Source organism: Muscardinus avellanarius (genome assembly GCF_963383645.1).
Source record: "Muscardinus avellanarius genome assembly, chromosome: 11".
Lineage (NCBI taxonomy): Eukaryota > Metazoa > Chordata > Mammalia > Rodentia > Gliridae > Muscardinus > Muscardinus avellanarius.
Genome location: NC_137797.1, coordinates 16,645,207 through 16,662,015, shown reverse-complemented (window position 1 = coordinate 16,662,015; position 16,809 = coordinate 16,645,207). Strand labels below are relative to the sequence as shown.

At 43.0% G+C, this 16,809-nt stretch overlaps 1 protein-coding gene across 7 annotated transcripts in view; it reads left to right on the top strand.

The window, feature by feature from the left end:
• Positions 1 to 4,964: 4,964 nt before the first annotated feature.
• Positions 4,965 to 16,809, top strand: part of RIC8B (RIC8 guanine nucleotide exchange factor B) — a gene marked incomplete at both ends in the record, with an annotated part of 107,529 nt that continues 95,684 nt past the window's right edge. For 3 of the 7 annotated variants that reach the window (XM_080705303.1, XM_080705299.1, XM_080705302.1), the window contains 2 exons: positions 4,965 to 5,048; positions 13,101 to 13,148. In XM_080705303.1, the coding sequence (XP_080561429.1) occupies positions 4,965 to 5,048; positions 13,101 to 13,148 (132 nt within the window). Of the gene's footprint in view, positions 5,049 to 5,586; positions 5,653 to 13,100; positions 13,149 to 16,809 lie in introns of those variants that run through there. The other 4 variants (XM_080705304.1, XM_080705300.1, XM_080705305.1 and 1 more) reach the window with 2 other exon arrangements.

The following is a 16,809-nucleotide window of genomic DNA, read 5'->3' as shown; positions in this document are numbered from 1 at the left end:
AGAGCTTTATTAGAAAGTGGAAGGTAAAAATACACATTCTCAGAGTAGAATGCTGGCTGTCTCAAGAGTGAGACTAGTGCTTTGGGGGTCTCAGGCTTTTCTTTTACAGTAAATTTGGTGAGGGATGGGCTCAGGAAAGTTATGTGAGGATGCACCAGCCTGGAGATCACAAGACAGTTTGTGGTGGTCTGGCCATTCTCAGAACCTTTATGTTGACGTTGTCTTCTCTGTATGATCAATAACATTGCGAATATACCCTATATTACAGGTTTCTTAAAATATATCTCCCTTTGCTTAATAGGTTCCAAAAATACATGTGTTAGTACATTGCGTAGGCTAATAGATAGTGCACAGGGCAATTTTCATAAGTGAGTGAACTTATAGTTAACTTTAAGATTGTGAGAATTTATAATAACTTAAAGATTTCAGATTTCTCAAGAATTTGAGATGAAAAAACTAGCCTGGGGAGAAAAGGTATGAGGAACTTTACTGTCTTTCTGCTTAGAGCTTCTATTTTCTCTTGTCTCCTTCTTACCTTTTCTTTCTTTTCTATCCTACCTCATCTTGAATTCATACAATTTTCTGAACTTAAATTCGAGCTGCAGTCCCCAGACTGAGCTTTTTAGTTTCTAAATTTCTGCTTTCTGAGGAAAATGTATGAGAAGTATTGCATGAGAAAGAGTTGGATTTTAAAGCTGTTGGCACCAGGTACTCCTTAAAGACCTTCAGTTTGGCACATTCCAACCAGCCCATTGTCATGGCAAGAGGAAATGCCACAGCAGGATATATCAAAGTCCAAAATAAATGACTAGTATCTATTTGCAGGCTTTTCCATTGGCTCTAATCTGAAAGTCCAACACATTTTGTTATCAGAGCCCAGAGCACTTCTAACCCTTAACTATACTACTTATTAGCAGACTTACTTGCTTAGGAGCTAGCTAATCGATACCCTGAACTTCCCTTTTCTCTGTCAAAAAAAAAAAAAAAGATAGTGCCTATCCTATTAACTTTATATTTTTCAACTATTATAAGAGTTAAATCAAGCCGGATGTGGTAGTGCACGCTTGTAATTCCAGCATTTGGGAGGCTGAGACAGGAGGATCATGGTTCGCGGACAGCCTCAGCTACTTAGTGAGGCCCTTTTTTTTTTTTTTTTGGTGGCACTGGGGTTTCTGGAAGCCCTTCTACCTCCGGGCTACACTCCCAGACCTATTCTGTAATTTTTTATTTGGAAACAGGGTCTCTTAAGCCAGCGAGGCTGACTACAAACCAGCACGACCCTCCTGTCTCCGCCTCCCAAGAGCGGGGATTACAAGCGTGCGCCACCACGCTCGGCTAGTGAGGCCCTTTGTAACTCAGTGAGACCCTGTTTCAAAATAAAGAATAAAAAATAGGGCAGGGGGTGTAGCTCGGAGGTCGAATGCCCCTGGGTTCCATCCCCAGACCCGCAAAAAAAAAAAAAAAAGTTAGATAATCTATGTGAAGATATTTTGTACGTAGTAAAGCACTATCTACATAAATGTGTAGAATTATTACTATGTCTCTCAGAGCAATGACTTGTAAATAAATATCGGTTGTTTTGGTTACCCAAGCTCTAAATCCTAATTTCTTGGTACCAAGCCACCTAAAAAACCAACAGGAGCTGGAGTTAGTGCTGAACTAGAGTCTCTAGTCCACTGAAAGTATCACATAACTAATATTTACGGAGGTACAGTGATGTAGTGGCTAGTCTAGGCTCTAGTCCCAGAATCTATTTAATTTTTCTGGGACCAGAGTCTCGCCAGTGGTCAAGGATGACTTGAATTAGAATCAGAGAGCCTTTCATTTATAAAATCATAATATTAATGCTTAATTAACATTACTAAAGTATACTTTCCTAAGCCATTAATTCATGTAGTTTCACAGTTTTCAATCTTTTTTTTTTTTTTTTTAGAAGTATAAGGGTTGAACATTTTATTTGCAGGTATGGAGATGGAACCCAGGGGCATTCGACCTCCGAACTACACCCCCTGCCCTATTTTTTATTCTTTATTTTGAAACAGGGTCTCACTAAGTTGCGGAGGGCCTAAGTGGCTGAGGCTGTCCATGAATGAACCGCGATCCTCCGGTCTCAGCCTCTCGAATGCTGGGATTACAAGCGTGTGCCACCACACCCAGCAAGGGTTGGACATTTTAAAGACATGTGTAAGGCGGGGCGTGGTGGCGCACGCTTGTAATCCCCACGCTTGGGAGGTGGAGACAGGAGGATCACGCAGATTTGAAGCCAGCCATGCTGGCTTAAGAGACCCCGTTTCTAAATAAAATATAAAATAGGTCTGGTAGTGTAGCCTGGAGGTAGTTGAAGGGTTTCCAGGAACCCCAGTACCACCAAAAAAAAAAAAAAAAAAAAAAGACATGTGTAAGACCCTCTTTAAAAACATCTGTAGTGGGACACCTTATACTTGTTAACATCCTCTCCAGGAGATCCCTGCTCCAAAAAATAAACATGTGCCCAAAGAGCACTTCATAGAGTACTGGGCACAGAATAGACTTTGTTAGCTGGGCATGGTGGCACATGCCTGTAATTTCAGTACTTAGGAGGCTGAGACAGGAGGACCACAGGTTGGAGGCTAGCCTCAGCAACACAAGACTGTTTCAAAACAAAAAATAAAATTAAAAAGGGCTGGGGCTGTAGCTTGGAGGAAGAATGCCCTGGGTTCATTCCCCAGTAAAACAAACACGCACACACCTTTGTCAATAGCTCCGAGTCCCAGTTCTTGTTACTTAATTTACCTGACCTTGTTTTGTCATCTATAAAGTGGGAACAATTCCTTCCTCAATGATCCACTGGGATTATGTATATAAAAAATGTTTTCTAAACTGTTAGAAATGCACTTTCTCAAGAGATGGCCAAATTGACAATTTGTGACAGATATAGCACCCACTCTGCTGTAGTTTGGATTTGAAACGCCCCCCTGCCCAAACCCATGTGTCAAAGGCTTGTTCCCCAGCCTGTGGCACTAGTGGAAGGTGGTGGAACCTTCACTAGGTGAAAACTAGTTGGAGGAAGTCTCTGGGGGCATGCCCTTGAGGGTGGAATGGGAACTCCTGCCCCTTCCTCTTCCTTTGTTTCCTAGCTGCAAGAGGTAAGCAGCTTCTTCCATCTCACACTCGTTGCCATGATGTGCTTCTGCCTTGCAACAGGCCCAAAGGCAACGCCGGCCACACACACAACCATGGGTTGAAAGCGGGAGCCAAAGTAAACCTTTTCTCTTACTAAGTTGATTACCTCATATATTTTGTCACAGCAACAGAAGCTGACTGACACACACACACATGCTGAAGCCCGGCTCAACAATATGCTCAATAAATGTTTGCTGCATGCAAAGCATATTTCATAGATAAGCTAAAAGTTACACAGGTTCAGTTTCCTTGTTTGTTTTTTAATCTCTAAACTCCCAGGTTGAGCATATATGGAAAAAACTCAATTATTAGATGAATCAACTTTTGCTCCTTTTCAGTATAGCTCAAGAGAGAGAAGGTGGCAGAGGAGACATCAAAGATGATTCCTTGGAGTGGAAAACTTGAGCATTAGTTGGAGAATTTATCCATGTTTTAACAAAAAGTAGGGAGAGCAGAAAGAGGATGGGCTTCAAGTTGAAAAACGGGTTCCAAAAATCTGCCATTTTGATAAATTAACCTAAGCCGGTTCCCTCGTCTTCAGAATAACAGTTCGCTGGAGTGCAAGCTCCACGAAGGCTGGGAATCCATCTGTCCACGGTATCCATCTACACTGCACTGACGAGTGCCTGGCACAGCACGGGTTCTCTTAATATTTGTGAATGAATTTGTGAGAAACTGGTTGAGCGAACGCGGGTAAAAAGTTGGCGAACGCGAGCTTCTACCCCGCCCCCTTCTGTATCAGCACTGACATTTACTGACCATGGACTTAGGCCAAAGTGCTTAACCTGTTCGGGTTCCACAAGGACTCGTGCTGTGAGAATTCGAGGCAGTGTGGGAGCCGCCTGACAGCGTGGAGCTGTCGGCACGAGGCCGCGGCAGCGATCGTTATGAAGGGGAAAAGCAATCGCGAGTCCCTTTATCTAGACAACTGCCTTCATCGCCCACATTACTTAGCCGAGTGCAACCAGAGAGGAAGGTAAGGCTTCCAGGGGCCGAAAACGCTAAGCGAGAAAAGAGGGTGATTAAGCCGGTGCTTGGCAACTCCCACCATGGAGTAGCAGATTCCGCGACGGTCGGTCCAACCGGCCGAGACTGGAACCGGAGAGTTGGCGGAGAACGGAACAAAACCCGGGCAGAGCGGAGCCGACTCCCTCCCCCTAACGGTCTCGCCGCCGCCGGCCTCGGGACTCCCGTTTCCGGTCCTCGCTGGACCACAGTTCCCAGCATGCCCGCGGCGGGAAGTCTTGCCCGCTGGGCGACTACCAATCCCGGCAGGCCACTCGGCACCCCGTAAATCAGATGGCAGCGTGGAGTGGGCCCGCTGCATGCCGGGAGTCGTAGTCCGCCGAGCCGCTGGCTCGCAGATGGGCGGGGAAAAGCCGGGTAGTTCTTGTCCGCGGGCGAGAATGATTCATAGAGGAGGGTCGGGGGAGAACAGTTGTGTTGGTGAAAGCCCGCTCTAGAGGCTGGCCTCTTGGAGGTTGGGGGACGGAGGCGAGCGAGCAGGGTCCCGGGCCTGACCCCGCCCCGGGCCGCGCCGGGCCTCCGTGGACGCTGGGCCTGGTCGGGGCGGCCGCGAGGCGCTGGTTGCTGGGGAGCGGTGACGTCGCGGGGTGAAAGTTGAGGGGCGGTGACGTCGGGCCTGCCCGGGCGGAGGCTGGCGGGTTGGAGACTGGAGGGAGGGAGGGAAGGAGGGAAGGAAGGAAGCTGGGACGGAGCGAGCGAGCGGGGGCGCGAGGCGTTTACCTGGAGGCAGCGGCTCGGGAGCGCAGAGCGGCCGCGGCTCCCCCGCACCTGCGGCCATGGATGAGGAGCGCGCCCTGTACATCGTCCGGGCCGGCGAGGCGGGGGCTATCGAGCGGGTCCTGAGGGATTACAGCGACAAGGTAAAGAGCTCTGGCCCCGGGCGAGCGCTCTCGCACCCCCGGGCCGCCCTCGGGGCTTGCACATCGCCTCCCTCCCCACCCCCTCATTCCGGGGATGCGCATTGCTCTCCCCCGAAAACGTTTCCGGCTTGGGCATGCGTGTTTGTGCCCCCAGCCTTTCCGATCCGTGCATCCTGCATCCCCCTGCCCCCACTCTAGCGCCCACCCCTCTGATTCCTGGCCCAGCAGCCTGTCCTGTGGTTCTTTTCCCAAGCGTGCCAGTCACACCCCCAGACTCCGTAGATGTGCGTCTTTGCCCTGCGCCCCACTCCTGAATGCATCAATGCATGTGAGACTCTTTCACCTGGATAGCATAAAAATACGTGCTTCTCTGCATACACACAGCCCTTGACATGCATAAACGTATCCGCAAGGATGGCAGTTCTTTATATACTTACACCACTGTATAGTTTTGAAGGCGTTGCTGTCTCATATAATGGTCTCATTTGATCCTCAAAGTATTTATAGGGTAGATGGTCTCATCCTTCCCATTTTGTAGATGAGGAAACCGAGGTGCAAAGAACTGAAATCACGCCCAAGGTCATGGACATTATGTTGTAAGTGGGTGGAGAACCTAACTCCTAATAATATCTGTTATTTGTACCGCATTAACAGCTTTCCTGTTCATTATCTCACTTAATCTGGACAGCAATCCTGTGAGGTATTATCTGTGTTTTGCAATTTAGACTCAAGAAGGGTTAAGTAACTTGCCCAAGGTCATACTTGGAAGCAGGATTCCATCCTAAGTCTTCAAACTATCCATTCATTGTTCTTTTCAGTTTACAACCCTGCAGTGGTATCTTGTTGGTAAATCCCAGTCACTTCTCTGAATCTGAGAACCGTTAGCTCTCCATTAACTCTTCCTTCCAGGAACTTTACATGTTTACTTCAAAAGGTAGCATACCGCACCTTTAGTCTGCTTAGAAGACTACTATATGGGGATGACTGACTACTCCCATCTGTGAAAACACACCCAACACCAGGTCACACCCCAGATGTCACATCTCTCTTTCATTTGCCTCACTCATAATCTTCCATTCTGTGTTTGCTGTGTGCCCACCACTGCACTTATATAGTCTGTGTTCTTGAACTGCTGGTAGGCCATTTCTGCCCTGCGTGAAAAAGGTCCAAAATAAGACACAGTGCTTATGAAGAACCTTTCTAAGCATTTAATCTTCCCAAGAACTCTGTGAGTAGAGTGTTGGTATTCCTCACGTCACAAATGAGATCTAAGATGACAATGTCCCAAATCCACACAGCCAATGAATGGTGGAACTAAGATTTGAATCGAGGTTGTCCAAACCCAAGCCTACTGCTCTTTCTGCCATGCTACTTTCTCTGGGAGGTAGCAGGGGCTATGTTCTACTCATGCCTAGCCCCTGCAATTCCCCCTCCCCCCAAAAAACTACGGATTGAACTCTGGTGGGGAGGGGGCTCTCTCTATTACAAGAGTTATATCCCTGGCCCTCCTATTTATTTATTTATTTATTTAGATATAGGGTCTTGCTAAATTACCACATGTTAAATTACTCAAAGATCCTCCTGCTTCAGTCTCCCAAGTAGCCAGCATTATAGGCATGTACCATCACATCTGGCCAGCCTCTTCATTTCCTGACAGGGTATATATCATTGAGCATATCTTCCTAATTTAGGAGAAACTCATTTAATATGTAGGAGTATACATTGTGTGGATTTGTGGGGGGGCACTGGGGATTGAACCCAGAGGCATTCTATCTCCAAGCTATACCCCCAGGCCTTTTTTTATTTTTTGTTTTGAAACAAGGTTTTGCTAGATGGCCAAGAGTCTTGCTGAGTTGCTTAGGCTGGTCTCGAGTCTATGACCCTTCTGTCTCAGCCTCCCAAATACTCAGATTATAGGCATGAGCCACCACACCAGGGTCATTCTACCTGCGAGTTACACCCTAGCCCTACTTTTTATTCTTTATTTTGAAATGGTCTCACTAAGTTGCAGAGGGCCTCACTAAGTAGCTGAGCGTAGCCTCGAACCTGCCATCCTCCTGTCTCAGCCTATCAAGTACTGGGATTACAAGCATGTGCCACCACGCCTGGTTTTAATTATATTCTTTTAACTTGATTTATTACTGCTTTCCAGAAAAGATGTGAGGCAGCTACAAAATGATTTTTAAAAGAAAGACATAAGCCAGGCGTGGTGACGTAAGCTTATATTCCCAGTGTTTGGGAGGCTGAGACAGGAGGATTGTACAGGTTCGAAGCCAGCCTCAGCTACTGATTGAGGCTCTTAGCATCTTAGTGAGACCCTGTTTCCAAAAAAAGCCCCTGGGTTCTATCCTCAGTACAAGAAAGAAAGAAAGAAAGATAAGAAAGAAAGAAAGAAAGAAAGAAAGAAGAAGAAAGGAAGGAAGGAGTATAGGCATTCCACAACTTAGACCCTGTTTCAAAATAAAGAATAAAAAATAGGGTTGGGGCTGGGGGTGTAGCTCGGAGATAGAATGCCCCTGGGTTCAAACCCCAGTAAAACACACACACACACACACACACACACACACACACACACAGAAGTAATAAAAACTTAGCCATTGTGTTGAAACAACTAATGTTTATTTAGCACTTACTATATGCTAGATACTCAAATAAATAGGAAGAGGGAACAACCTATAACTGGATCTTTGAACCTCTTTAATGTTTTACTGGGATTAAACTAAGGGACATTCTGCCTCTGAGCTATACCCCTAGCTTTATTTTATTTTCATTATGAAACAGGGCCTTGTTAGGTTGATGAGTGTTTCACTACCTGCTGAAGCTGGCCTTGAACCTGCGATCTTACTGTCTCAGTCTCCCAAGTACTGGGATTACAGATATGGGCTACTGTGCCTGTAATTTTCTATTTAAAAAGAGAATTTCAATTTTCTATTTAAAAAGAGAATACTTCTATCTCCCTTATTTTTAATGATACAATTATATATGATGACCTGTGAAAGTTCTTAGGATAATACACAGTACACAGCACACACTCAGTAAATCTTAACAGGTAAACCGGGAAGAGTGAAAAACAACTCCTACTTTATTTATTTTACTTATTTATTTATTGGTGCTGGGAATTGAACCCAGGGTCATTCTACCTCTGAGCTACACCCCCAGCCCTTTATATTTTGTGTTTTGAAACAGGGTCTTGCTGGGTTGCTGAAAGTCTCACTAAATAGTTGAGGCTGGTTTCGAACCTGTGAAAACTGAGGTTCAGAAAGACAAAGTGTGAATATATAGAGACTCAAGAGCATATAGCTAGGAAGTATCAGGTCTGGTCTTGAGGCCATATCTGGTCTTGAGGCCATATCTAGGGCTCTTTTTGTAGGGCCTTTTCTCTGTTTTTTAACACAGAAGAGAAAGTTTTTTTTTTTTTTTTTAATAGTGTACTATTTCCTTTGGCTTCAGTTACAGAATGAGCTGTTCATCTTGAAGTACATTGTTCTAGTGTAGACTCAGCTCCTGCTTCTCTAATAACAGGTTTCATAGAGAGATTGGTTGCCATCGTTATAATGATTATCAACAAAAAACAGTGATCCAGGCCCCTGAACTGATAGTAGTATCAGGATTCTTTGAATCACAGTGTGTGTGTGTGTGTGTGTGTGTGTGTGTGTGTGTATGTGTGTGTGTGTTGGGGATTAGAAGCCCAAAGTTTTTGAGCATGGTGGTGCATGCTTGTAATCCCAGGACTTGGGAGACTGAGACAGGAGGATTATAGGTTTGTGGCCAGCCTCAGTTACTTAGTGAGACACTCTACAACTTAGTGAGACCCGGTTTAAAAATATAGAATAAGAAATATGGCTGGGGGTATAGCTTGGAGGTAGAATGTCCCTGGGTTCAATCCCCTAGTACCAAAAAAAAAAAAAAAAAAGCCAAAAGCCCATGGTTTTGAACATGCCAAGAACATGCTCTGTTCTCTATCTTTGAGCTACATTCCCAACTAGAATCATAGAATACTTTTGAATAGAGGAAACTCAAACATAATTGAGTACAAAACTCTCATTTAATAGATAAAGGAACTGGCCTAGAGCCATCAACTATGATGATAATTACAGAGATGGTCTGGTGACCAGAGACTCCCTGGGTATATGACTGTTGCATAGTAAGCTCCAAGAGGATTCCATTTTGGAAGTGTGGCACGTTTATGGCCAAATGAAGGATAAAAGTTATTTAAGATACTATTAGGTCGGCAGTCCTCATGAGAGAGGAAGTCTGCACTGAGAGCCATGAGGTCTTCCTTTATGTGCTTGAAGAAACTGATTCCACAGGTGTGATGGCACATGTCTATAATCCCAGTACTTGGGAGGTTGAGATAAGAGAATCACAGGTTTGAGACCAGACTCAGCAACTTAGTGAGACTCTCAATAACCTAGTGAGACCCTGTTTTAAAATTTTAAAAAAGGGGGCTGAGAGTATAGCTTGGTGGTAGAATGCCCCGGGTTCAGTCCCCAGTACCACACACACACACACAAAAAAAAAAAAAAAAAAAAACACAACCCTCATTTGTAGGGACCTAATACTGGGGCAGCTCTAGAAGTATAACCTCTCCATTGAGTGGGATATGTAAATGTCCTGGACCATCTAGGAGGACTTTTTGCTTTCCTCTTTGAGATTGAGCTCTGATTCTTTGGATTCACACTGGGTTTTGCAGAGGACCATGGCTAATGAATGTGTTTCTTTGTTTTATTGTGTTCTTATTTCCAGATTGGGATATATAATCGTTACTTATTTTTGATTCTAGAAGTAATCTCTGCTCATGAACTGCAGCTCCACCCCAGTTGCTTTTATTCCTTGTACTGGTACCATATGAGTGTCTTTAGAAATCTGTGAAGTAACTCGTAGCTCCTTTATAGGTCAGTATTTGGCCATGTATCACATCAGAAGCCATGTGTAGCCATGTAGTAGTCACTTAACACCTACCATGTGCAAGGTGCCATATATAAATATAAGGAAAATCCGACGGGCCTCAACATTGAGTAATGTGATAAAGGTCCCGGTTAGTAAGCAGCAAGGCTGGACTCAACCTCAAGGTTGTCTAATGCCTGAGCTTTTTAGAGCCCGCTCATAGAGTACAAACCTACAGTCATGAGTCCTCATAATGAGTGTCTTGTGTCACTTGTTGCTCCAGCTTGCTTGGTCTCTAAATCCAACAGTGGCTTTACTCTCTAATGTATATTTGATGTGTTGCTCCCAGTCCTCTGGCAACTAAGTGTAAGAAGAGGGTGAGGTGGTTCACTGTTGGCTAACATTTCTAGAAAGGCATTTACAACTAGGAATGCGAGTTCCCTTTCCCCCTTTAGAAAGGGGACAGAATTGGGTTAGAGGTGCTGACTGTTAGGTATGATGTAAACTGGATAAAAGAAGCTAGCCTTATACAACCCAACATTTGTTGGGCTGAAATAATCATAGAGGGTTGAGCTCCTGAATCAATTTCTAGTGCTTTACATACCAGTATATTTTCTAATTAAATTAAGCTCCGATGCTGGTTAGAGCTTTTGAAAGTTTTTTTTTTGTTTTGTTTTAATATTGTGGTTTGTGACAGGATCAGCCTTGCATTTAAAAAGCAACAGGAAAGTTAGCCCTTGGTACTATTCTAAATACTAACCAAAAAAGATTAATTCAGCGTAGGAACTATTTAAAAGATATTTTTGTAACTTAATGAATAGCTTTCCAAAAGACAGTTTTTTTTTCTCCCCTCCCCATAAGTACCCTCAAATTTATGAAAACCATTACATATTAACAACTAGGCACATTTATTCTAGCTAATTTACAGAATCGATGTTTAAATGGAATGGCAGAACTAAGCTTTCTTGTTTCTAAGTCCAGTAGTTTTCATTCGTATTGAACATTCACTGAGTTTCTGTTTACAGCTTAAGCCTGATGTCTGGCGCTTCCTTATCTTTAATGTTAGTTTTTACTAAACCTCAGGTCTATAAATTTCTAAGTATAGTACTCAGATTTACAACCTGTCCATCCTTCCTCTCCTCTCCTTTGTTCATTTATTATTTATCCTTTACTTAAAATTTTTTTCTTTTATTATAAAATAATATTCCAGCAACAAATCATGCTTTTAAAAGTTGCTATATAGTATTCTGTTCCAGTGTATTAGATAAGAGTTCAGTGAATATGCCTATGCACATAATTCTTTTCTTCTTCTGAATGACTTCATTAGGATAATTCCTAGCAGTAGGAGTTCTAGGTCAAAGGGGATAAATATTTTTATGGCTTCTAATATGTGTTGCTAAATCACTTTCCCTTTTAAGGTTTGTGTCAATTTATACTGCCATCGGCAATAACACGCCTGGATCATAGATGCCCATTCCTCACATGGTTGCAGGTCTTCAGGCTTTGATCTGGTCTGAATGTTCTAGACTGTTGTCCACATTTCCTTTATAGTCCTGCCCTGTTTCCTTGTCACCTGTCTGCTCTTTCAGGTATAGGATTTTAAGTCTCGGTCCTTTCCGCCTGACTTCACCTATTTTAGTTGTTTTATACTCCTGTTTGAAGCAGCCTCCTTGAGATTTCCTCAAATGGCCCTTATCCCTCACCTCTTGTCTTCCTTCTAACCATTTATTATTTTCAGAACTACTTCTCTCCCAACATTTCTCCATCTCATTTCATTTCAAAAATTGCTTCTTCTGCAAAACTGTCAGCACAGAACCACCTGTAATGATGCTATCTTTAGTACTTAATGTACTTAACTCCTGGTGGGTTGCCAATACATATTTGCCAGTATGGCCAAGGAGAGAAATACAAAGGAAAAGCAGAGAGACATTTGTGGAGGCATTGTTTTGTTTTTGCCTTGTTTGGAGGAGGGCTTAGGATTCATAAGAGCATTTGGTTCTCCTGATTGAGACTTGCGAGGAGAATTAGGAGATCTGTGCTTATGCCACTCTTCTTCCTTTCTAGTTTTTTCCCTCGTTCATGACCATTGGCATCATCATCATTATAACCCTAATATTTACTGAGAATGTATTATGTGCCATACACTCAAATTGAGCATTTATATGCTTTATATAGTGCGTGGAACCCCCACAGTCACTCTGTGGACCAGACACATTCTCCATTTTCAGATGAGAATCCCAGCCATAATTTATTTGCTCAAGGTTACAGCCAGTAGGTGGTGGGGCGGTGATTTCAGCTTTCCCGTGCCCAGCAACTTTCCCGTGCCCAGCTTTTATTCTTTATTTTGAAACAGGGTTTCACTAAGTTGCAAAGGGCCTCACTACAAGGGTCCAGTTTAAATTCTCATTCTTAAAGAATTACTTTTCTAAAATGTCAAGTCTTGAGCCGGGGGTGGTGGCACACACTTGTAATCCCAGCATTTGGGAGGCTGAGACAGGAGGGTTGTGGTTCGTGGATAGCTTCAGCTACTACTTAGTGAGGCCCTTTGCAACTCAGTGAGACCCTGTTTCAAAATAAAGAATAAAAAAATAGGGCTGGGGGTATAGCTCGAAGGTAGAATACCCCTAGGTTCTATCCCTAATACTGCCAAAGAAAAATAGTTAAATCTTTTTCTACAAATCTATGATGATTTCTTCTTGCATATGAAAAAGAAAATATAAACTCCTTAGCAAGGCCTTCCAAATCTCTATCAGGCTACGTTTTCGTTCTCATCTTTCTTCACGCTCTCATCCCCTAACATGTGTCCTTGTTCCAGCTTAAAGAGCTGCTGTTTCATGAACGTATAGCACAGCTTCAAACTCTGAGCCTTTGTTTTGTCCCTAGTATGCTTTCCTCCTGCCTTCTGGCAAACTCCTATTCATCCCTAAAAGTACAGCTCAAATGCTCTGTAGTGTTCTAGACTTTCCTGGGCAGTTAGTGGCTTGACTCTGTATTCCTTTGTGTATATTACTGCTATAATCTTTTCACACCACTTTATAATTATTTATTACATACTTTAATAAGAATATTGAGCTACAGGGACATTATTTGATGTATTTTTAAGCATAGCCAAAATTTAAAATGTGTCTATTTAAAATGACATTGTTTCCCTTTCTCCTCCCTCAGCATAGGGCTACTTTCAAATTTGAACCAACAGATGAAGATAAAAGAAAGGTAAGCCTGGATGTTACTTGTGTGGGGCAGAGGTGTGGGCGGTTGTGGTTTGTTATTCACTTCTGGGCTTTTTAAGCAGTGAACTTGTTTTCCTCTGATGATTGTTCATTCGTATTTGGTTTCTCTTCAGTTTGTTTTTAGGAACCCTTAAAAGAAAGATAGGTGCCAGGTGTAGTATGGGTTCCACATAGCTCTCCTGCTACATCCTCACAGGACCATTCGACTTAAAAAATCAGGGGCCTGAGGATGTTTCGGGGGGAGACCCTCCCCAAATTTTCTCACTGCCAGAAAGTTGCCTTTGGTGCCTCCAGGTTGCCTAACATGCCTCCCTAATGTGAAGCTTGGCCAGGTGGGTTAAGTTTTGGGAAAGCAGCTGTGTTCAAGCCACTGTCCCTCAACCACATGTCCTTCCTCGTTGTGAGAGTTATTTATTTATTTATTTTTTGGTGGGTCTGGGGATGGAACCCAGGGCCTTCTACCTCTGGGCTATACTCCCAGACCTATTTTATATTTTATTTGGAAACAGGGTCTCTTAAGCCAGCTGAGGCTGGCTTTGAACCTGTATGATCCTCCTGTCTCCGCCTCCCAAGCGCGGGGATTACAAGCCTGCGCCACCACGCCCGGCTGTGAGAGTTATTTATATTGTTAGCAGTTGCCTAGGTCACTGGCTCTGTGAACAGAGAAGAAAGTGTAGTCAAGAGACTCACCTGTAGAAGATTTACTATAAGAGAGGGTGCATCAGAGATCGGAGATTGACCATGTAACCTATGCTTGCCTGTTGGGGTTGCCGATGGTTCTACTTGGTTGGTTAAAGATAGTGCAAGTGAGGCCGGGCGTGGTGGCCCACGCTTGTAATCCCATCACTTGGGAGGCTGAGACAGAAGGATTGCACAGGTTTGAAGCCAGCCTCAGCTACTGAGTGAGGCTCTCAGCAATTTAGTGAGACCCTGTTTCCAAATAAAATAGAAAATAGGTCTGGGAGTATAGCCCAAAGGTAGAAAAGCCCCTGGCTTCCACCCCCAGTACCACCAAAAAAAAAAAAAGTTGTGAAAGATGGTACAAGTGAGGGTGAGCGTACCACTCCTGTTCCGTGTGTGCTGTCCTTACTTTCTATCCTGGCCTCACAAATGTCAAAATCAGCAAAGAAGGCACGACCGAGTCATCTGTCACTGCTGATTGAATAGATCGGCTTAAACTCAGTTCTTTGCTGGTAGTGGATTGATAGCGACTTGAAAGCATCCCTTCATTCACCTTCATCTGATATCTATGTCTGTTCTCCCTTAAACCCCCTCATTCAGGTCTTCATCTGGATTACTGCTTCAGTTTCTATTTTCTCATTTTCCAGTTACATACCCTTCTAGTTCATTATTTAAAAACCTAAAAGAGCAGTCTGACCATGTCTTCTCAGCCTTAAAACCCCCCTTTTTGTGTGTGTATAGTACTGGGGATGGAACCCAGGGACATTCTACCTCCAAGCCCAGTCCTATTTTTCTTTCTTTCTTTCTTTCTTTCTTTCTTTCTTTCTTTCTTTCTTTCCTTCTTTTCCTTCTTTTCTTTCTTTCTATTACTATTATTATTATTATTATTATTATTATTATTTATTTTTTTTTTTTGGTGGTACTGGTGTTCCTGGAAGCCCTTCTACCTCCAGGCTACACTCCCAGACCTATTTTATATTTTTGAAACAGGGTCTTTTACGCCAGCATGGCTGGCTTCGAACCTGCGCGATCCTCCTGTTTCCGCCTCCCAGGCGCGGGGATTACAAGCGTGCGCCACCACGCCTGGCGCTTATTCTTTATTTTTGTAACAGGGGCTCACTAAGTTGCAGAGGGCATGAGTAGCTGAGGCTGATACTCCGGTCTTCTCCTCCCAAATGCTGGGATTATAAGCGTGTTTCACCACACCCGGCTTTAAAGCCCTTTCTTTGCCTACAGAAAATAGTTCAGGCTTTTTTTTTTTTTTTCAGCACTGGGGGTTGAATTTAGAGACATATTCTACCTCCAAGCTACACCCCAGCCCTGTTTTTTTATTCTTTATTTTGAAACGGTCTCACTAAGTTGCTGAGACTGGTCAAGAACCTGTGATCCTCCTGTCTCAGCCTCCCACATATTGGGATTATAAGTGTGAACCACCACACCCAGCAAAGTTCAGGCTTTTTAATGTGAAGCACTGTGTGCTTAGTGATCTTATCTCTGCTTATTTTTGCAGTTATTTCTTTTTCTCTTGTATTTTATGTTCTAGCCATATAAAATGTTTCTAGTTACGCACATGTATACAGATAACGTCCCTTTTTTCCCCTCTCTCTCTTATTTTTGCATGTATTTTCAATCCAGAATGCTCTTTTCTTATACACTTCTTTTTTTCACCTGGTTAATTCTTCCTAACCTCAGAGGCACCTCCTTTGGCAATCTTCCTCTGACACTTCAGTTAGAGTGAAGTTCTCCTCTTCCATGTTCCCACAATAATCCATGTAAAATTCTAACATACCTAATTTCATAATTACATCTCTGCATCTCTCAGTGTAAAACCCCGAGGACTCTTGATGGCTGGTATTGTTATTTCTCCTTTTATCCTGACAACTGGAGTACCCAGCACATAATAAGCACTCAACAAGTATTGAATGAGTGATCACGGAGCATAAACTTTGGGGATTAAAGGAGACTTTGTTTTGGATTTTAACAATGTAAATAGGAGAAAGAATTCCTTTTAGAACAGAGATCTTTAACCAGGAATGTGTTCTTTGAGTATCTTTTTAAAGATAGGTCTCCTCAGGCCCAACTTCTTATCTACTAAGTCAGAATTTGGCAACTCTGCCCCAGGCATATGTATTTTTATAGATGGTTTTCAGAAAATAAATATGTATACATTTGGTGGGAGTGCAAAATGGCCTAGTTCCTATGAAAGAGAAACTGGCAATATCTGTGAAAACCACAGATGCCTTTTACCTTTGACCACACGATATCACTTAAAAAAAAAATCTATTCTGTGTATAGATTGAACCCAAGAAAACAATGTTATTTATTGAAATAGTGTACATAATAGAAAAAGATTGGAAACAACCGAGTATCTAGCAATTAGAGAGTATTTGAAGAAACTAGTACATTTGCGTAATGAAATACGATGATGTGGGAAAGAGACAAATGCTCTTAGGGACTAATGGGAGAAAGAGGTGAGTGGGGAGGAACAAGCACGGTTAGAAAGACTGATTCTGTGGGGCGCACCTAGGTTCAGGGTGCCTTAGGGTTTAACGTTAGAGTCTTCTAAAATAGTGGTGCTCTTGCTGGCCAAAGTAAGTGCATTAAGACAGATTCCACATCTCATGCAACTTTTAGTTGAGGAGAAGAAATTTCCCACACAGTTATTAATAAAGCATGTTGTTTATTTCCTGCAGAGTAGTAGGAAAACCTTACATTTTTCAAGTACTCCTGTCCCTCTGTATTTATGTGGGCTTGCTTCCTAAAACTCTCGCCCTTTCCCATACTAAAGTTCCCAGATCCCCAAATCCATTATATAAAATGACAGAGTGTTTGCATATAGGTTACACATACCTAGTACAATTTAAATGGTTGTTATGTAATATTTTTTAGGGAATAATGAAAAGGAAAAAAAAACCTCTGTACATGTTCTTTACAGACACAATTTCTCTCCAATATATTTGACC